The 22,082-nt window shown below is 30.3% G+C and overlaps 3 protein-coding genes across 4 annotated transcripts; all 3 read right to left on the bottom strand.

The window, feature by feature from the left end:
- Positions 1 to 5,051: 5,051 nt before the first annotated feature.
- Positions 5,052 to 6,526, bottom strand: LOC107879258 (wax ester synthase/diacylglycerol acyltransferase 11-like). The gene is made up of 4 exons (XM_047395546.1): positions 6,284 to 6,526; positions 5,564 to 6,058; positions 5,313 to 5,450; positions 5,052 to 5,186 (listed from the first exon to the last, which is right to left on the bottom strand). The coding sequence occupies exons 1-4, from the start codon at positions 6,524 to 6,526 to the stop codon at positions 5,052 to 5,054; spliced, it is 1,011 nt and encodes a 336-aa protein (XP_047251502.1).
- A 337-nt stretch (positions 6,527 to 6,863) lies between these two features.
- LOC107839312 (wax ester synthase/diacylglycerol acyltransferase 11) lies at positions 6,864 to 14,370 on the bottom strand. Of its 2 annotated transcripts, none has more exons than XM_016682739.2 (7): positions 13,995 to 14,370; positions 13,159 to 13,770; positions 10,873 to 10,939; positions 7,973 to 8,058; positions 7,557 to 7,766; positions 7,268 to 7,405; positions 6,864 to 7,135 (listed from the first exon to the last, which is right to left on the bottom strand). In XM_016682739.2, the coding sequence occupies exons 1-7, from the start codon at positions 14,235 to 14,237 to the stop codon at positions 6,968 to 6,970; spliced, it is 1,524 nt and encodes a 507-aa protein (XP_016538225.2). In that variant the 5' UTR covers positions 14,238 to 14,370; the 3' UTR covers positions 6,864 to 6,967. The 2 variants fall into 2 exon arrangements, with proteins under 2 accessions (XP_016538225.2, XP_016538226.2); XM_016682740.2 differs by having other exon boundaries at positions 7,973 to 8,049; positions 13,995 to 14,357.
- Positions 14,371 to 18,380: 4,010 nt separating this feature from the next.
- Positions 18,381 to 21,833, bottom strand: LOC107879756 (wax ester synthase/diacylglycerol acyltransferase 11-like). The gene is made up of 7 exons (XM_016726699.2): positions 21,535 to 21,833; positions 20,467 to 21,072; positions 20,217 to 20,283; positions 19,758 to 19,837; positions 19,171 to 19,380; positions 18,946 to 19,083; positions 18,381 to 18,856 (listed from the first exon to the last, which is right to left on the bottom strand). The coding sequence occupies exons 1-7, from the start codon at positions 21,772 to 21,774 to the stop codon at positions 18,689 to 18,691; spliced, it is 1,509 nt and encodes a 502-aa protein (XP_016582185.2). The 5' UTR covers positions 21,775 to 21,833; the 3' UTR covers positions 18,381 to 18,688.
- Between the last annotated feature and the right edge of the window lie 249 nt (positions 21,834 to 22,082).

Raw genomic sequence — 22,082 nt, 5'->3', positions numbered from 1 at the left:
TAACTTAATCATAAAATAAAATTATAATTTATTAAGAATTTTATTTTAAAATTTCAAAATTTCAAAAAACAATAAGTACTTCTTTCTTAGTAATACTTTTTAAAATAAATAGTCAAAGTTTGATATTTTTTCATAAAGTAATCAATCGGATATATTATTTTCACTTTATAATCATTTTTTCCTAATTTGGATCATTTTGACCCATATAGTTCGGATACAGTTCATATACAATAATGATACAGATTTCGACTTGGGCCATTCGGCCCTCTTAAAAATAGTAAAATTAACATAAACCAACCTTATTAGAATTGTTTACACTCTCTCCTATCCACTTCCTTAATTACTTTATTCTCTTTTCTGATTCATATACATAACAAGGCCGATATATACATAGAAACATTTGTATATGACAAGACCGACATATACATAACAAGGCTGATTCATATAAATAACAAGTATGACAGGGCTGACATATACATAATAGGGCCGACATATACATAGCAAAGTCGATTCATATACATAATAGGGCCGACATATACATAGAAAGGTATGTATATGTAATTTTAGAGAAAAATGAGATTTTTGTAATATGTTTGGAGAGATGGGACTTTTTGTAATAAGTGAAATTTAAGTTGTGGGTTTATATAATTTTTAGAAAATATTTTAGCTTTTTTTTTTTGCTATAAATTTTTTAAATGAAAAAAATATTCTGCTTTTTTATTTATTTATTATTGTTTAGAAATCATAATTAAATATAATTATATGAAAAATAATATAATTGTTATATAAAATATGTATTTATATAAGATATATGTATAGAAATTGTATAGTTCTATAAAATATGTATATATATAAAAAATATATAAAAAATATATAGAAAGTGTATAAAAATATATAATTGTTGTATAAAATATATGAAAAAAAAAAAGTATAGTTATTGTATAAATTGTGTATCAAAACTGTATAATTTATATAGAATATTTATATGTATAAGATATGTATAGAAACTGTATGTAAAGTGTGTAGAAACGGTATATAACATGTTAGCAAATTGAAATGGCTAGAAAGTGAATTTAAATTCCATGGCCCTTTTCGTGGAAATAGCTTAATTATTTGAAGTATCGTTTTTGTCCTTTCCCCTTCTTTTTTTTTTTGATTTCTCATCCGGTGTCTGGTACTTGCATGAGCCCGACTTATCCAGATTCGCGCTCGGTAGGGCCCCATTCGGGAGGTAATGCTCCCAACAGAGTTTTCACCATGCCCAGAGTTTTCCCCTTCTTAATATACTAGATGCCAAAGGCCCGTGCCAGCATGGACCCAATATATGTTATCTTTTTATTTTAATTTATGTGACATAAATACAATTTAGATAATCAATCCTATTTATAATATGTTCTAGATATTTTAAGTTGTTAACTGTCGAAATTTATAACTCTTTTTATGTAATTTTCAACTAATACATGTAACTCTCTGTGTTCAACTTTTGTGGCATTTATAGTCAATTATATTTTGTAAGATAATTTAAGTTTATAATTATTGAGATTTATAATTCCTTTTTCCTATTTCAATTGAAGTGATGCTGATATAATTTCGAGAGTCAACCATATATTTTATATCTGTAAATTTTTTAAGTTGTTAATTATTGTGATTTGTAATATTTTTTTACCTTTTTTTTTAAATATACAATAGATTAATTTTCTTTTTAGATATTTTAAGTTGTTAACTATTGTAATTTATAATATTTTTAGTTAATTTTTAAATAATACATGTTACTCTTTTCAAACTTTTGGCATTGATAATCGATTATATTTTTAACTATTCCAATTTAAGTGACACTGATATAATTTTGAGAGTCAATCAAATATTTCATATCTTTTTAATTTTTTAAGCTGTTAATTATTGTAATCTATAGTATTTTTTGGCATATATAACAGATTAATTTTTTTTAGATATTTTATGCTGTTAAAAATATTGTAATTTATAATACTTTTTATGTGCTTTTCAAATAGTATATGTTACTCTCCTTTTCAAGCTTTTATGACATTGATAGTCAATTATATTTTAAAATAATTTAAGTTTTTCATTAATGTGATTTATAGTACTCTTTCTTCCATTTCAATTTAAGTGGCACAGTACTTCGATTGCCACAATAATTAATTAGTATAATATAATAAAATCATGATTGAAGCAGTGAAATAGATATATCTTAAATAACTTATAATCACTAATTAAAAATCACATCTCAAAATTACTATCAAGCATTTGTGTGCTTAGGTTTGAGGATCATTTTTTTACAACCACCCTCCATAAACAATAACCTATTGCTAGAACGAAATATTAATTAAGTGATGATATTGCTGATGATTAAAAGAATAGCTCCAATTATTATTTATTATAGAAAGGAAAGGAAGACTTATTGGGTGTCCACAAACTTCTTTTTATTACTACTATTATTTTTTTAGTAGATAGATTTGAACGTTAAAAGAAAGCTGCTATTAAAGGACAACTGTCTTGATAATTTAGTTTTTGGAAAGTTATGGTTTACATGAAACTGTTGAAAATATTACTAATAAACTTAAATGGTTAAATATTTAGATTCAAATGTCTTTCAGTTTCGCTAGCGTAGGTACATGATCTTTCATATTATTTAGATAACTATTATATATATTATTAATGTGGTTAAATTCAAATGAGTGTGAAAATATTTAGCAGGTATTAGAGCTAGAAGACTCTATTGACAATCTATATAAACCTCTTTTATGATCTTGTAAATTGTAATGTGAAGTGGAGTTTTTCTAATAATGTGTAGTGGCTTAAATATGATTATATATAGTATCTTCTTCCATACTTCTTTGTGCCCTATAATTATCAAAGGTCCACCTATATAAATCCATACAAACTGTATAATAAAGGTAGAGAATGTCAAAATCCAAAAAATAGTATTTTGGTACATGTGAATTATTAAGCTATTAGTACGATATAAATAAAAAAGTAATTGTTCAAAACATTTATAATGTGTCATATAAAGAAATAGCTAAACAGTGCTACATACATATACTGATACTAGTTTAGGTACAAGTGCCTTGCGCATCTATCTTACTTTAATGAATTCAAACATTACGCTAAATAAAATATTTGTTTAAATAATAAAAATAAACATAATAATTAAATTTAATATCTTTTAAGTATGTAAAAATGGATAATTTATTTATTAAACCTAATCTTTACCAAAAATATTTTTAAAAGTCGATCGACATTCATCCCATCTGTAAATTGTAACAAAATAATACAATGATAGATAGATCAAAATAATACAATTAAATCTAATCTTTACACACAAAATTCTTTTCAAAGTCGTCTGACACTAATCTATCACCGGTAAATAATAACAAAATAATACGATAATAGAGATATCAAAATAATATTAACTAAACCTAACCTTTACATAAAAAAATTCCTGAAGGCTGGCCAACATTTATCTAACACCTGTAAATTGCAATAAAATAATACGATAAAAGTGATATCAAAATAATACAATTAAACTTAAATTTTACACACAAAAATTTCTCAAAGTATAAACTGTAAACTACCACAAAATAATAAGCTAATAGAGACAGTGGCGGAACCCAGATTTTCAGCAAGGAGGTTCACAAGTGAACATATTATATAGCCGAAGAAGATTCGACATCTACTATATATATAAAAAAAAATCAAGCATCCACCAATCTAGACATGCAATCGAATCAAGTTAGATGAGCATCAATCATATTATCGCAATAGACAAATCGATTTGTTTAGAGTCCTATTTTAGGAGTATTTTTTTAATTGAATAGTAGAAAGAAGAATATTAATTAATTCTCCTACCATATATTTTAGGTGTCTCATATATTTTAGGAGGTCTAATTAATATAATAAAAAATAATTAAATAATAAATTTAAAAAATGGTGAAAAGACAAAGTGACTTCTTATATCAAAGTGTTTTACTCTAGAAGCGTCGTATTCAGAATTTATATAAGAATATTTTATTGTTGAAGCACCAAATTCAAAATTTCAATAAAATAGGTGTATTAAGTTTGATTATATAAAATTTTAGATTTAGATAAATGAATATAATATAATCAATGGTATATATATTACTCACCAGTCATGATGTCAGAGATTTGTAACAACTTCAATAAATCATCAATTATTGTCAAAAAAAAAAAAAGATCACCACAATCGATGAATTCTGTGCAACAAATAATTCTAGATAAATATACACTACCACAATTTTGAGTAGACAAAAGCAAAATTTAACAGTTCTATTAATAAAAGAAAAAAAGAAGTTCATGCCAAATGCAATAAAGAAGTAAATTATAACCATAAGAGTTTCTCCGTATGTGTATTTATTTTAAAGAAAACTTTTGATGTTTGTTTTTCACTTGGACTACACAAACCACAATGTGTTCATATAAAAAAGAGATAGACATAGAATTCAAGATGGAATACAATTTTGATTACATACACGTAGCAATAAATTTGGTAAATTATGGACTTTCTATTTTTATAGTTTGTTAAAATAAGGAAAGATTTTACTAAAGTATTTAATTTTTTTGAGTTCCATATATTTTAGGAAGTCTAGTAGAATGAAAAATATTAATTAATTCTCTCACCATATATTTTAATATTTTAGGTGTCCTATATATTTTAGAAAGTCTAGTTAATATAATAAAAAATAATTAAATAATAAATTAAAAAATAGTGAAAAGACAGTTTTATCTAAAAAATAATCTTTTTTTAATGAAGGATAAAAAGTTCAAATCACTTTTCTAAGATTTCACACTTTTAATATATTATAAATACGTCTTAAATTCTCTGAAGCCTATATATATAAAAATAGTCAAATTGACGAGGGAAGGAATTAAAATGATTGGAGGGAGTAGGGCACAAAGATATTAATAATGCTACCACGTACTTGACAATGTTACGGCTATATTATGTAATCAAATATAATAGTTTAAGCAGTAAGTATACATATCATAAATGTACTTTCAGATGTGTACGAAATGAACTAAACATCAGTATTGGTTCTCAATTTTGTGAGAGCAACTTCTTTGATTAGCATAAATGAATCGACAAAATCATCGCCAAGCTGGCTAGGATCTGGAATTAATAATCCTTCATCAACTGCTACAACAAATGTTAACTGCGCGCTTGGCATAACTACAAGCATGAACCATTAGCCCCTCCAATAACGACCATATAAAAGATATAGCAGATTCATATAACCAATCTCAACTAGCTTGTGACTCGATTAATTAAAGAAACTTACAGTGAGATGTCCTGAACATGTTGGTGCAAGGAATGTCAATGGATGGCCTGCCAAAGAAACTTGTTCAAGAGGACCGGCTACGTTTGAAAAAATTAGTGTTGTTTGGGACACGACTTTTCCAACAAATGTTTTCGCAACCTATATATGTGCATTGCCAAAGTCAAAATAAGTGTTATTATAGTCTAGATTATTATTACAAGGACAACTAATAATATATATAAAAGGTGATTGAGTGATAGGGTCATACGTACTCTAGAGCCAAATGTAATGAGGAAAAGATCTATAATTGTGTTGAACAAAAGTTTGATAAATAACCATAACTTTACGAGGTACTTCCACAACAATGACAGAATTTTATTTCTACTATTGCTAATTGATAAATTGGACTTGCCTTTAGAAGAAGAAACTGGGATTGTGGGTAGAGAAGTAGGATCTGAGGTTGTCCGAAAACAAGAGAGTAAGAAGGAAATGAGGGCAACTCCATCTCCAAGAGAATGATGAAAACGGAAAATACAAGTTGCTTCGGCTCGTGAGGTTTTCATGTTAAGGACGTGAAAATCCCACAGAGGTTTCGACATGTCAATAGTTGTTGTGCTTAGGTTAGATATATACTGTTGGACCAACTTGTCTGCATCGTCCATATTATTATGGGCGATTTGGGGCAATATGATATGATCATCTATATTCACTGTTGTGGGAACCCATCTCATTTCTCCCTTGCCATCATGACTTAACTTGTCCATAACCTGTCGACGTTTCAACACAAATTGAAAAACTTCAAATTAAATAATATACACAAACCTTGTAATTGAATATGTTACACTATCAGGGTGTATAAATTAGTGCATTAAGCTGGGAAGAGTCGACCCTTATTTTGCATATATATGCAAGAGAGTGTTTGTAAGTTGTAACTGAATTTACACAATTAGGTCGATCACTTGTACGTAATGAACAAACTTTTGCTAGCTTACCTGCAAACTGGAAAAGCGTGGGTGTTTAAGCATCTTTCTTTGTAATTCAGCCTTGATGGAGTCAACATCAATTGGTACTTTCCATCCCATGATGGCTAAGATGTAAAATTTGTATCCAGGCTCATGAAACATTCGAGTAATCGGACTTAATAATATTGCTTCTTCTCCGCCTCCATTTTCATCTATATTCTTTGATATTATTCTGATGGGTTTGAGTGTCATTTTTTTTCCATCACCCTCCATATATCCTAGCTATAGAACCAATATTAGTTAAGTGATGATATCTGAATAACCCAAACTACGAGTCCACTCCCATCTGTGTATATATTTAACATGGTATATATCACTATGAAAAAATCATCTACAGAATATCAATTCAATCTTAATTCTTTCAAGATATCAGAATCAAGTTCGATCTCGAGTCCTAACAATGGTTATCAAAATAAAATAATATTGTGATAATATACAGATACATCTTTAAATCCTCTAATGCATATATATATATATATATATATATAGTATGAAATGGAATGAGTTTTGCTCAAACATTGGTGCACAAAAATATTAATAACGCTACTACTTCGACAATGTTACGAAAATGGAGTATTATATATAATCAAATATAATAGTTTGAGCAATAAGTATACATATCATAAATGTACTTTCAGATGTATGCGTAGTGAGCTAAACATCAATATTGGTTCTCGATTTTGTGAGAGCAGCTTCTTTGATAAGCATGAATGAATGGACAAAATCATCGCCAAGCTGGTTAGGATCTGGAATTAATCCTTCATCAACTGCTACAGCAAATGTTAACTGCTTGGCATAACTACACGCATGAATCAACAGTCCCTACAATAATATGCATCCGAATTTAGCGATTTTAACCTAGTAGTTTATTTTTCTTTTAAATATATAACGGCCATATGAAAAATATAGACTGATCACAACTAGCTTGTGACTCGATTAATTAAAGAATCTTACAGTGGGTTGTCCATAACATGTTGGTGCAAGGAATGCCAGTGGATGGCCTGCCAAAGAAACTTGTTCAAGTGGACCGGCTACGTTTGAAAAAAGTAGTGTTGTTTGGGACAGAACTCTTCCAACAAATGTTGTCGCAACCTATATATGTGCCATGCCAAAGCCAAAATAAGTGTTATTAAGGTCTAGATTATTACAAGGACAACTAATAACAAAAGGAAACAGTAAGAAATAAAAGATGATCTCCTTGTTGAAAACAAATTATTGAGAGAAAAAGTGATAAGAGTCATACTCTACAGCCAAATAACTTGAAGATGAGTTGTATAAAATTAAAGGTGCATCGTGTCTCAAGAGAATGCTTCTTTCGATCCATTGATCTCTTAGCTTTATGGACATAATCGAGAGAATTCTCTAACTGGGTTATATTTAGTGGAAATATGGCAAGACCGAAACAATTTCCTTGTACTACTGTAGTATTTTTCTCAATCATTTCAGCTACAACCTGCCATATATATATGATCATGTTAATTTAATTAATAAATCTGATTTTTTAAATTTAAATAACACAAATATATATCAAACTAACTTTAAGCAAATTAGTTTTACATCAATCTTGTGAACTCTATAAACAATCTTGGAAGATCTTCGTTTTTAACGTGTGTGTATGTGTGTGTATATATACATATATATGAAGAATTGAATACTCACTTGAACTCCTAAAGTTGGTCTCAAATTCACTGTTACAGCGGCTCTGCATCTCATTCGTTTCCAAAACTTCCTCTTACCTTCAACTTCTAAGGTCATGTTAGGAAGAAACACAATAAAAATAGTGATATAGTACTTTATTTTCAATTTAAGAAACAATGTAATGAATCAATGCAATGAATTTTGTTCATTCTCTACATACTAACATGAAATCTAAAATTGGGATAGCTAAGAGACAGGGTGACTCAAGGGTAAGTCTATTATGGCATTTGCTTTAGGCTTTCAAAATTTTGAGACTTCAAATAAATTTAATATGGATTTTATGATTTTAGTTTCACTTAAAATAATATTAAAGATTGTAAATATAAAAGATACAAAATTTAAATTAAAAAAAATAAAGAAGAACTATCTACTTTATTAAAAGTATTTTAGATTTTTTTAATTAAATCTTTATATTAATAAATAAAGTTTTCACAAGAATTTAAGTTAATGCATTGTAAACAAATAACTTACATCTTATTAATTAAAATTAGTCCTTATTTATATAAATAATAATATTACTATGTGAAGTTAAATAATTAATGTCTTCTATTAATACTATAATAAAAAAACAGTACGTAAGAATAAAAAAATAACTCTAAATCATTGATAATATTTTTGTTATGTACATATATTTAAGAGGCCTCATATTAAAATTTTGCTTTAGACCACTAATTTTATTGAATCGGCGTTGCTAAGAGAGCAATTGAAAGCCTACTTGGTTGTTATCTTTTCTCACAATTGCAACACTAGCTTGGCAAACCAGTGTTCAACTACCCTTAACATAACTGCCAGCACCACCTTTGACAAATATTTAGGCTTTCCTAAGTTCCATGCTAAGCCCACCCATAGTGATTTTCAATACATTGTGGATATAATGTAAGCAAAGTAACTGGCTGGAAAACAAAAATGATGAACATGACTGGCAGAACCATCCTTGCCAAATCAGCCCTTAACAGCATTCCCAATCACTCTATGCAATTCATCAGACTTCCTGCCAAAACCACCAGGATCATTAATAAAATTCAAAGAAGTTTAATATGGGGCACCAATGCTGACAAAAAAAGCTCCATTTGGTGGATTGGGACACTTTAACTCTTCCCGGGGACAAAGGAGGCCTTGGCATCAAACCCTGTGAGCTTCAAAATAAAGCCCAGTATGCCAGTCTGGCTTGAAAAATGTACCATAACCCAAATTCTCCTTGGGCTAGAATGCTTTATAACAAGTACTGTAGACCTCATCCAAATAACCAGGAGAGAAGGATCTCCTCAAATATTTGGAAATGCATCAAGCAGGGGTGGGGTATATGCCAGAACAACATTAGGTGGACCGTCAATAAAGGCAATAGAACTAGATTCTTTGAGGATGAGTGGATTCCAAACCTCCAAACTCTCAGATCCTTAATCCAGGGGCCTCTCAATAAAGGTGAAGACCAACTTAGAGTTCAATCTATCTGCTCAAACGACAGGTGTAACCTCAATCTCATCTCCTTCCACTTCCCCATGACCTCTCCAACATTATCCAAAACTGTTTCATCCCTCATCAAACCTTTAATGAGGATATTCTTTTCTGGGGCAACTCTCTGAATGGGAGTTTCTCCATGAAGTTAGCCTACCTGAGCATCACTAACCATGAACTCACTCATGGCCACCCTGAGAAAGAGTACAAATGGATTTGGCAGCTTAAGCTCCCCAACAAGCTCAAAACTTTTATATGGTTGTTCCATCACAGGAAACTCCCCACTAGAAGCTACCTCCACCATATTGGACTGAATGTCAATAGCCAATGCCCTGGGCAGGAAGAAGACATTATACACATTTTCTTCAAATGCAATAGAGCTATTACTTTTTGGAATGAAATGACAAATATCAGCAACTCCATCCAATCTTTTGACTCTAGTGTCATCAATGACACTAACTGGCTAAACACTTGGAAGGCCATCAAGAACAAACATTTTAATAGATGGCTTACTTGGGATCATATTATCCTTACTCCTTGTGGAATATCTGGTTGACCAGGAATGACAACCTTTTCAACAATAAGAATGATCTCATACCCACTAGTCAAACCATAGCCATGGCCATTGAATTCCACTTGGTTGTGAATAACACTACCACTAATAGGTGCACTAAAACCACGACCCAATAGGTCAAATGGGAACTCCCCAACCGGGGAACTTATAAGCTGAACACTGATACTTCTGTTAAAACTCAGCCTGGCATCGGAGGACTGGGGGGTGATCCAAAATTCAGAAATGAATCGGCTAATAAGATTCTCAAGAGCTATCACCCATAATTCTCCTCTCCAAGCTGAACTTATGGCTATCCTTGAGGGTTTAAAGCTTGCGTTACAAAGAAGCCTGACACTCTTTGTTATTGAAACTGACTCTTTGTTGTCCCTAAAGAGCATTACACACCAACACACACCATATGCTAACATAATCTCCGAATGCAGGTCACTGATGCTACAACTGGGGGCTCCGGAGCTTAGGCACATCTACAGGGAGCAAAACAGAGTTGCAAATGCTTTAGCAAAGGAAGAGGCAAAGAATGCAAGTTTTGATGAGCCACAAATTTTGATAGTTCCTCCTATGTATGCAAATCAATAGCTGAACGCAGACATACTAGGAACTGCTTTCCCTAGGATAGTTGTGGCATGTACTAATTTAGTTTCTATGACTGTAACTACTAATACAAACTCAAGGGCTATCTCAGCCACTCCTACCTCTGTAAACTCCTAATTTAAGTTAATTGAATCAATTCCTGCTTACCAAAAAAAAAAAAAAGCCTACTTGGTTAAAGATGAACTCTAGAAATATACAAGAAGCTAAGTATAATATTGAGCTAATTAAGTATCTTAAGTACCGTTGCTTCTGTTGATATAGCGAGATAAAGCTGCTTGTGTTATTCCCAATATAACATCATTAACCGTCTATCAAGAAAGAAAAAAACACATGAGCTTAATTAGGCTAGATATACAGAGCTAAATGGCACTAAAATATATATATATATATATATATATATATATATATATATATATATATGTAAGGCTTTTTTTTTTTCATTAACTTCATTTTTCTCAGGTTTTCATTTAGATGAAAGACACGTATCATAAGTTAAAATCAATGATTAAGATTTAATTAATTAAAATAAAATTCTTGATTTAGATAATCCATCCTTATCCATTTAAAAATTTTCCTATTTGTCTTTTACTCTTCGTTCCAAAATAATATTTGATATAAAAAAGAAAAGCAACACATATAAATTCATGGTTGCAAAGATAATTTAGTTTAGTGAATTCAAATATATGATTCTAACAAATTATTATAATAATAGAACTAAACATTATTGATATTGTTATAAAAATAATCAATTAACAATCTTGAACCTCAGTCATCAATTAGGTAGGATGTTAGCACATAATATATATATATATATATATATATATATATATTATTTCTTCATTATAGTAAATTTAAAATTTAATATTTTAATATGTAGATCATTGATCACATGATATCAACTCAAATTTTTTGGGTAAGGTCAATCATGATAACTTTTTGTTGAAACCCAGCGTGTGTTGCCTTGGTATCGCACTATTGCCTTGGTATCAGAGCCATCGTCAGAATTTTGAAATGATGGACATTATTATGATAATACTTTGAACGTATATTCACACATCTATATTTAAATATTTTTTTAAAAATATAACACTATTATATATAATCTAGAGAAAGAAGCATAGGTTCACGTAAACTTAGTGACCCCCACCTAGATACGCCTCTGCTTGGTGTGGAGCATCCCATTAAAACAATAATATTTTTATTTTAATTTATGTGATACTTCTTTCGTTTAAAAAAATGACTTATTTTGATTTGATATGGAGTTTAAGAAAATAAGAAAACTTTTGAATTCCTGTGGTCTTAGACTAAAGTTATGTCAAATGTACTAAAATATATTTTTCTTGTCGTCTCAACCATGACACGTGGAAAGTTGAAATTAAAGTATTGCTAAATAAAAATATATTTTTTTAAAAACGTACTAAAAAGATAGCTCATTCTTTTTAAAACAAGAAAAACATATTTTTCTTTCCTTATCAATTTTTTTTTTTTTCAAAATTCATTTCAATTCTTTTTTAAATTTCATATCTGGTCAAATGTATTATGTATACAACAATAAACCGCAGGCTGAACAAGAGCAAAAGAGTAATTATGCATTTGGACCCTTAAAGTTTCTAAATTTGCATGTAGTTCAAAGCTCTCGATCTGTCCTAGTGGTCCTAATTTAAGCAAATCAATAATGAGAACATTAAAAGCAATCAATAAAGAGGACATTAAAAGCAATCCCGAAAGAAACAATAATATACACTTCATTTATTCATTTTTTACCCCTCTATTTCAAAATAATTGAATTATTCAAATATGATACACCTTTTAAAAAAAAAAATTTAGAACATAAATTATAGATTACTTTCCAGTATTACTTTTGTAATTGTTCTTAAATTACTATCCTAGAAAAATGTGAAGTACTTAAGAACCTCATTAAATAAAAGAGTAAAATTGAAAGAAATTTTCAACATGTCTTTTGAAAAATGAACAATTCATTTATTTTGGACATTAAAAATTGCTCAACAATTTATTTATTTTGGAATTGAGGGATTACTTGTCAAGTACAAAATGAATGTTCATTTTTACTTATTTAATTTTTTTTTAAAAAAACTGATTTACCAATTTATACAGATTTTACACTTATTATTAAGTATTATTTATTTTAAAATTTATTGCTTTAAAGTAATAAATATATTATATACATCACAAGTGTGATATAGTAAAATTATCAATTCAAATTATTATTCCTTATTAAGAATATGTCAAGTCAACACCGATAAGCAAAAATAAATAAAAGAAACATATAATTTCAGTTACAGAAGGTAAAATCCATGAAAAAAGATTTAACATACATTATATATATAAATTTTTCAAATCCAACAACTCACCAGACATATTAAAGACTAGTATATAAGTTTCAAATGGTATTTTGGCACATTATATTATTTTTATTAAAGAATCATAAAATTCAAAAATTTTCGTTACTTAATGCTCAATAAAATCAAAACACATAAAATAAAATTAAGGGAGTATATAGACTTACCGTGTTTGTTGCATTCTTAATTAATTTAATGTCGTCCAAGCTAACAGTTCGATAAATAAATGTTTGACGATTAGACACATGTGCAATCATAAAAGGTGATCGAGAGTCCTTCAAGAAGAGCATTGTGGCTGTAATGAGGAAAAGATCTATAATTGTGTTGAACAAAAGTTTGATAAATAACCACAATTTTACGACGTACTTCCACATTAATGACAGAATGTTATTTCTACTATTGCTAATTGATAAATTCGATTTGTCTTTAGAAGAAGAAACTGGGATTGTGGGTAGAGAGGTAGGATCTGAGGTTGTCCGAAAACAAGAGAGTAAGAGGGAAATGAGGGCAACTCCATCTCCAAGAGAATGATGAAAACGGAAAATACAAGTTGCTTCGGTTTGTGAGGTTTTCATGTTAAGGACGTGAAAATCCCACAGAGGTTTCGACATGTCAATAGTTGTTGTGCTTAGGTTAGATATATACTGTTGGACCAACTTGTCTGCATCGTCCATAGTATTATGGGCGATTTGGGGCAATATGATATGATCATCTATATTCACTGTCGTGGGAATCCATCTCATTTTTCCATTGCCATCATGACTTAACTTGTCCATAACCTGTCGACGTTTCAACACAAATTTAGAAACTTCAAATTAAATTTTATACACAATCCTTGTAATTGAATATGTTACACTATCAGGGTGTATAAATTAGTGCATTAAGCTGGGAAGAGTCGAACCTTATTTTGCATATATATGCAAGAGAGTGTTTGTAAGTTGTAACTGCATTTACACAATTAGATCATCACTTGTACGTAATGAACAAAATTTTGTTAGCTTACCTGCAAACTGGAAAAGCGTGGGTGTTTAAGCATCTTTCTTTGTAATTCAGCCTTGATGGAGTCAACATCAATTGGTACTTTCCATCCCATGATGGCTAAGATGTAAAATTTGTATCCAGGCTCATGAAACATTCGAGTAATCGGACTTAATAATATTGCTTCTTCTCCGCCTCCATTTTCATCTATATTCTTTGATATTATTCTGATAGGTTTGAGTGTCATTTTTTTTCCATCACCCTCCATAATATCCTAGCTATAGAACCAATATTAGTTAAGTGATGATATCTGAATAACCCAAACTACCAGGTCAATATTGCCAGATAAAAGGCTAGCTCCTGTTATCATTTATAGAAGGTAAGGAAGATTTATTGGTTGCACACTGAGTAGATCGATTTTTTAGTTTTTCAGTAAATTGATTTCAACCATAAAAGGACGCTCTCATTAAAATGTGCAACTGTCCTAATAATCTGTTTTGGAGCTAGGTGTCAGTTAACCTGTCGGACCATTAAAAATGTTGGGTTCCAAATTGAGAGGTTATCATGGCGAAGTTTATACTTTAAAATTATGTAAACGATAATTCAAATAACATAAAAAACTAGGCATAATATATAACAATGTCCTACCTTCAATTTTCAGTGTGTACAAGTAGACACTTAAGCTTGTATAAAGTTGAATAAGCAAACACATATGTGTCTTATGTAACGTCCTATTTGGCCAATTCTTATTCTACATGACATTCTATGTATATTATGCCACATAGGACGTGTGCGTCTACTTGTTCAACTTTATATAAATTTAAGTGTCTACTTGTGCACATCCAAAATTAAATGTCATAGATTTGATTTGAGGTCAAGATAAAAGGCATATTTATGTATTATGTCCAAAAAATTGTGCTAAAAACATATTATTGATAGTATTTGAAAATTGACCTATATATTAAAAAATAATTTAAAAAGTATAAAAATTATTTGAGAGAAAATCTCCTCTAAAGAAGATTCTTTAAATAAGTATATTGTGGATATGTTATGAAATAAGTAGAAGAATTTTCATTTATAAAGATACACCATCTTTCCTCCAACAAAAAGGTACAAAACCTTCACAAAAATTAATGAGCAGTTGAAAATGGTTATCCTGTATAATCATTGTATAAAGGAATAATTGTATAAAGGAATAATTGATGGATGCAATGATAACGTTTACTATCGTCTTAAATCGAGTTATTTAAGTAGTTCAATCACTTGATTATTCAAATTTTTTCTAAATTTTCACTTTTTTTCGTGAGAGTTTGATTCCGATCTTTGAAATTCCCATTTCCCCTTTAGCTGTCCCAATTTTCTTCTTCCAGAAAACATGCCTCGGAAATCCTCCTAAGCATATTTAGTACTTCCAGCGTTCGCTTTCATTTGTCACTTATTTTTTAATTAAATTTTGTTTTTACTTATTATTTTTGACATATCAAAGAAGATACTTTTTTTCTATTTTATCTTTAACATTAATTATTTTTTTCTAAATTAATTTTAAAATGCAATGTAAACATCATTTAATAGAGGTACGATAATAAAATAGTCATGTTATTAATTATTTTTTTAATAAATGTGCCAACTCAAATGTAACGAGAATAAAAATGGAGTCCCCTTTTTTTTTATTACATATGCCTTTAAATTAAAATCAGCAGCTGATGTAGTCAAATTAACCTTTATTTGATAAGTTTAATATTCCTGCGCCATTTATTATCAGGTAGGTAGAAGCAGAGAAATAATTGTTCCTTCCTAAATTACTCGTCATATTTTGTCTTTTGAAAGTTTACTCTAGTTAATATTTTAAAATATATTATTTTTATGAAACTCACATAAGAAAAGTTGCTTAGTACTTTTTATATTAGTTTTGAATAATTGAATTTTAATTAGAGTTAATAACTTATATGGTCATTTAATTATGAAATTTTATTCTAAAAAATCACTTAACTTTGATCTTTATCTCAAAAGTCACTCAACTATGAATTTTTATCTCAGAAAATCACTCAACTTTGGTCTTTATTTCAAAAATCACTCAACTATCATATTTTTACTCAAAAAGTCATTCAACCGATTTAATTTCCTTTTTAAATAGAATTTGCTTATGTGGAATTTCTATTTTAAAAAAAAAAATCTACAAAATAAAAAATATTCTTTTAATGACCATTTTATCCTTGTACTCCTAAATTAATATTTCTTCCTCCTATTTCTTATTTTTCTTCTCCTTCTCACTTTCTTTTCATAAGTTTTTCATAACTCTAACATTTATGGTATAATCTAAAAATTAAGAATTATAATTATACAAAATAAAATTACTATTATATTTTATCTTTGCATTTTATATTTTTTGGTCTTTGAAAAGGAAAAAAGAGAAAAACAATAGGAAAAAGGAAGAAAAACTAAACTAAACTAAACTAAAATATCGTGCACTTTCCTTTTTCTCCTTTTTAATACTTTATAAGTTTATTTTATTTATCTTCTTCTGACCTCTTTATTTTTATTTTTAAAATTAAAGACAAAATAAAAATAAAAAGCAAATATAAAATACAGTAGTAATTTCATTTCGTGCAATTTTAATTGTTAATTCCTAGATTATAATGTGTGGTCTATGAAAACATTTATGGGAAGACAGTGAAAAGAAGAAGAAAATTGAGAAAGAGGAGTGAGAGATATTAATTTAGGGGAATAAGGATAAAACGGTCATTAAAGGGATAATTTTTATTTTTTAGAATTTTATTTTTAAATAGAAATTCTACATAAGCAAATTCTATTTGACAAAAATAATTAAATAGGTTGAGTTACTTTCTGAGCAAAAATGTGATAGTTGAATGACTTTTGAAGTAAAAATCAAAGTTGAGTGACTTTCTGGGATAAAAGTTCATAATTGAGTGATCATTTGAGTTATTAACTCATTTTAATTATAGAATATTGAATTGTTCTGGTATGATTTAACTTCAATTAGTCAAATTGACATTCTAAAAGTTAAATATCACAACTAAATAAAAAGTTAAAAGTGATTCTTTTTTAAAAGTTTGGTCAAATAGACTATAAATAACTGACCATTTATTGGACTTTGGTTTCATGGCTGGCACAGAAACAAACATTAGCAATGCCTGACTGGAAGGTAAAAATGGTTGTGCAACTCTCATCTTCAAGGAGTATTGTTATTATGGCAGAGAGCTGAGGTTCTGTGATTGTATCTGATTCAGCATAGTAAAGGAAATCGACTTATACTAACACAAATTAGTATAAGGGACTTTGTTGTGGCTATCGAGATTCTGAGATTGTTTTATTTTGAGTCGGGGGTCAACAACCTCTCTATCTCATATCTGAGATAGAGTTGTATGAACTGCATACACTTACCCTTCCAGACTCCACTAGGTGGGAATATACTGGATATTGTTGTTGACTTTGTTGTGGCTAATTAATTAACTGGCCACATAAGCTATTCACTCGTTTGAATGAAAAGTGACACGGTTCTTGGTCCAAATTAGCATTGAGAATGCTCCTACTTCCGCTAGAGGCAATCCAGGATTTCAAGGTGACGGAAGTACTATTGCTTTTTAATATACTTCTAAGCTTCTTAGCTATGCGAATATCTAAGAGCTTTTACTTCAGAAAAAAGAGAGAGCAAAGAAGAATGGTCTCGTTTGTGTTTTGATAAGTGAATTTTGATCTCTTGACACCAAGAAGTTCAAAGTTAAAGGCCACCTCTCAATCTCTTTTGATCATGAGTGTCTTCAGATGATAATAAATATACTTAAAAAGTTATACAAATAATACATCGACTTTAATTGAATGATCACAAATTCAAAGTGACAATTTCTTCATTTTTAAATTTTTCACTCCGCCGGAGCGCTATCATGTTTAATCAGGGGCCCGGGTCATTTTGGTGGTTGTGACTTGTGTATGGTAGCCATCATGGCTCCATATGCATCTCCAATTTAATTTAGTCGGTCCAAAAGAAATTGGGTTCTATGGGGACCCTATGGTATACTTTAGCTCCATAATTTTAAGGTCGGAGGTGGAGGATGCCTACCAGTTACCACCCACATTGAGTAACCCCTCTTGTCACAACTATATACTATTATGAATATTGTAGTAAAATATGTACTTGATTTGTTTTTTCTTAATAAAAGTGTAAAATTTATTGTTTGCAAGTAAAAATGAGCGGAGGAGAGTATTTTCTTGTCTTCCGTTTGTTGGTTTCATGCTCCATAAGCACAAGTCGTTTTTCTTGCAAAATTATTTTAACAGCATTCAAAGTATGTTTAATTTGCTCTTCTAGTTTTAATTAATGACTCAAATTGTTGCAGTCATTTTTTTAATTATTAGGAACCTAGGAAGTATAGTATTACTTTTGACAACAACATTGGTACACAAGGATAACAATTTTATTTCGTTACAATAATACTACTACCATATTACATAGTACTCAATATATAAATTTTGAGCGTTAAGTCTATATATCATAACGTAATCATTAATCATCATATATATATATATAGGACCACGTCTGTCAAGTTGTGATATATATATATATTTTTTTTGATTATGTAATACTATATAAATTTTGAGCGACAAGTCCATATATCATAAGGTAGTCATTAATCATCATTATATATAGGACCACGTCTGTCAAGCTACGTTTTGTTGAGGAGCTTTCAACTGTGTAATGAGCTAGTCAACTTTAGTTCCCAATTTTGCGAGATCAGCAGCCTCTTTGATAAGCATAAATGAATCGATGAAATCATCTCCAAGCTGATTCAGATCTGGAACTATACCTTCATTAACCGCTATAGTAAATGTCAACTTCTTGGCATAGCTACACACGTGAACCATTATCCCCTACAATATGTAGAAGATTCATATAACTGATCTAAATACGTTTGTAATTGAGAAAATAATTGTTTGATTGATTGACGGAAGACACTTACAGTGGGATAGCCAGAACATGTTGGGGCAACGAATTCCAATGGATGGCCTGCGCAAGAAATTTCTTCATGCGGACCGATTACGTTTGAAAGGGCTAGTGTTGTTTGGTAGGGAACTCTTTGAGCAAGTTTTGCCGCACCCTACATGCCAGGGGCCAATGCAAAAAAAAATAAAAAATTAAGAAAAATCTTGGTAACTTAAAGGTGTAAGGGGAAGAATTTGATTACCTTATAGCCAAAGAACTTGAGGAAAAGCTGTGCAGCGTAAAAGGTGCACTGTGACTCAAGGGAATGCTTCTTTCGATCCATTAATGTCTTAGCTTTGCGAACATAATCAAGAGGATTCTCTATCTGGGCTATAGTTAATGGAATCAAGACAAAGCCAAAACAATTTCCTTGTATCACTGAAGCATTCTTCTCAATCATTTCAGCTACAGCCTGCCATATATGGTCATGTGTATATGAAAGTAACTATCAGGAACATATATATAATATGATATTTTTACATTGCAATAACACCATTGTGCATAAATTCTTGAGCAATTATCTAACTGAAATCCCTGTAATCAGTGAGCCAACTGACCGATCAAGTTGGGCTAGGCGTTTAGCCAAAGTCCCATTATGGATCGAATCGGGGTGGATCCAATTCATTGGCAAATGAAAAATCTAGCGGGCAGTTAGTAGCGCAGACATCAACTAAGGGATCGTAGGCTACTCATGCCAAATGAACATCCAATTTTTTTCAGGGGGAAAGAGAAGAGCTCCAATGTAGGAAGATTTTCATTTTTAACGTGGATATGAAGAATTATACTCACTTGGACCCCAAAAGCTGGTCTCAGATTCATTATAACATTGGCTCTGCATCTCATTCCTTCTAGAGAAAACTTACTCTTGCCTGCAGAAACAAATTATAGAAATTTTAATTAGCATTTTAACCTCCTCATCTTTCAAAATTAAACCCAGTTCAAATTGGATATTATATTTCATTAATCTTAACTTGTGTACGAGTATTTCCAAAACAAAAAAAAAAATACATCGTAACACGAGGCATATATCACTTTCAATCTGAATTCCTTAGCCAATAAATAGCAAAATAACCGGATGACTATCACCTACTTTGATATTTATAGGTCTTGTAACAAGATTTATTTTTCTATTCTATTTGTTTACTTATTTTATCGGTTATTAATGCCTATTATTGACTTTAATGATATGCTATTTCGTTCGGTGATACAAGCATAATACAATATAGCTAATTGAGGAGATTAAATTACCGTATCTTCGATGGATATAACGAGACAAAGCTGATTGTATTATCCCCAGTACAACATCGTTAACCTTCTAAAATTCACAAGAGGGAAGAAAAATGAAAAGGAAAGATGAGCGTAGGTCAGAAACAAATTTAAAGTTCAAATCAATATTGAAAAGATTATAATGTTTGGCTAAGTTTCTCAAAAGTCAGAAAGTGTTTCTCTTTAGCTTGGTAAAACAGACTATAACTATAAAGTTCATGTATATGCTTACTGCGTTTGTGACATCCTTTATAAATTTAATGTCGTCCAAGCTAACACTCCGATAGATATATCTCTGACGAGCAGACGCATTAAATCCTTGTGTAGTCGTGAAAAGTGATTGAGAGTCCTTCAAGAAGAGCGCAGTCGCTATAAACAGCAAAACGTCAACAACTGTATTCAACAGAAGTTTGATGAGCAGCCACAACTTAACGAGGTACTGCCACAAAACTCTTTTCCTATTTTTGCTTAGTGATAAATTCGATTTGTCCTTCGAAGAAGAAAAATCTGGGAGAGAAGGCAAGCAAGTAGGATCCAAAGTTGTCCGAAAACAAGAGAGTAAGAGGGACATGAGGGCAACTCCATCTCCAATAGAATGATGAATACGAAAAACAGAAGTTGCCTCAGCATGAGATGTTTTCACGTTGAGAATGTGAAAATCCCATAGAGGTTTCGACATGTCAACATTTGTTGTGCTTAGGTTTGATATATACTCTTCGACAAATTCCTCGTTTTCCATATTAATATCGGTTATATGGGGCACTATGACATGATCATCTATGTTCACTGTTGTCGGAACCCATCGCATGTTTCCGCCACTATCACTCTCATCCATAACCTGTTAAAATATTTTGAATCGTTAGCTATATATATGGATTTTTAAAACAAATACTCTGAATGTTAGTTCGAATATATCGTCAAACTAAGTGTTTAATTCTCATACTCTAAACTTCTTAATTCACATGAATTAGGTCAAAAGGGATTATCAGTTTTCCTACTTGTTATTCTTTAGTTAAACTGTCCAGGTCAACGATAGAGCCTGGTGGGACAAAAATCACATAGGAGGAGGAGTGACTTGTCCTTACCTCCCAATGTGTTTAGGTCAAGCTAATAAATATATGACATGTGTTTGTGTATAGAATCATAATCTATTGTAACATGCATCCTCTCCTTTTTACTATTATCTCACAAAGTCATTTTTCCTCTTGATTCCAATTTCTTCCTTCTAAGATAATAACTAGTATTAGCTGAATGACTTTATGAGAAATCAACTCATTTAATTTCTCTGTTAACATATTACCTGCAAACTGGAAAAGCGTGGGTGTTTAAGCATCTTGCTTTGTAATTCAGCTTTGATGGAGTCAACATCAATTGGTACTTTCCAGCCCATAATGGCTAAGACATAAACATTGTAGCTAGGCTCATGAAACATTCTAGAAGATGGACTTAGTAATATTGCTTCTTCTTCTCCTCCATTTTCATTTAAATTCTTTGGTATTTGGATAGGTTTGAGAATCATTTTTTCCCCACCACCCTCCATATCCTATAGCTTAGAACCAAATATTAATTATGTGATGATATATATCTGAGTAGCTCAACTAGTACGAGGTCAATATTGCTGATAAAAGGGTCCAAAATGCGATTATTTATAGAAGGAAAAAAGATTTATTGGGTGCCCACAGAGATTTTCTGTTTAAATTTCGAGGAATATGGATTTCAATGGTAAAAGGGCATGCTCATTAAAAGCACAACTGTCTTGATAATCTAGTTTCGGGGAAGTTATGGTTCAGATGAAACCCCATACGCTAAAGGGGAGAACTGTCAAATCCTATAATTAAGCTATTTGCA

Source organism: Capsicum annuum, chromosome 8, assembly GCF_002878395.1.
Source record: "Capsicum annuum cultivar UCD-10X-F1 chromosome 8, UCD10Xv1.1, whole genome shotgun sequence".
Lineage (NCBI taxonomy): Eukaryota > Viridiplantae > Streptophyta > Magnoliopsida > Solanales > Solanaceae > Capsicum > Capsicum annuum.
Note: the sequence above shows the minus strand (reverse complement) of the source record. Positions and strands in the feature narration are given on the sequence as shown.

Coding starts and splice junctions, on each gene's coding strand:
- LOC107879258 (XM_047395546.1), bottom strand. CDS start 6,526: ATGGAGGGTGATGGAAAAAAAATGACACTCAAACCCATCAGAATAATA. Junction 6,059..6,283: donor CACGCTTTTCCAGTTTGCAG/GTAAGCTAGCAA, acceptor AAACGTCGACAG/GTTATGGACAAGTTAAGTCA. Junction 5,451..5,563: donor TCATTACATTTGGCTCTAGA/GTACGTATGACC, acceptor GCACATATATAG/GTTGCGAAAACATTTGTTGG.
- LOC107839312 (XM_016682739.2), bottom strand. CDS start 14,237: ATGGAGGGTGATGGAAAAAAAATGACACTCAAACCTATCAGAATAATA. Junction 13,771..13,994: donor CACGCTTTTCCAGTTTGCAG/GTAAGCTAACAA, acceptor AAACGTCGACAG/GTTATGGACAAGTTAAGTCA. Junction 7,136..7,267: donor CATGTTATGGACAACCCACT/GTAAGATTCTTT, acceptor ATATTATTGTAG/GGACTGTTGATTCATGCGTG.
- LOC107879756 (XM_016726699.2), bottom strand. CDS start 21,774: ATGGAGGGTGGTGGGGAAAAAATGATTCTCAAACCTATCCAAATACCA. Junction 19,838..20,216: donor TTATATCCATCGAAGATACG/GTAATTTAATCT, acceptor TTGTTTCTGCAG/GCAAGAGTAAGTTTTCTCTA. Junction 19,084..19,170: donor TCAAGTTCTTTGGCTATAAG/GTAATCAAATTC, acceptor CCTGGCATGTAG/GGTGCGGCAAAACTTGCTCA.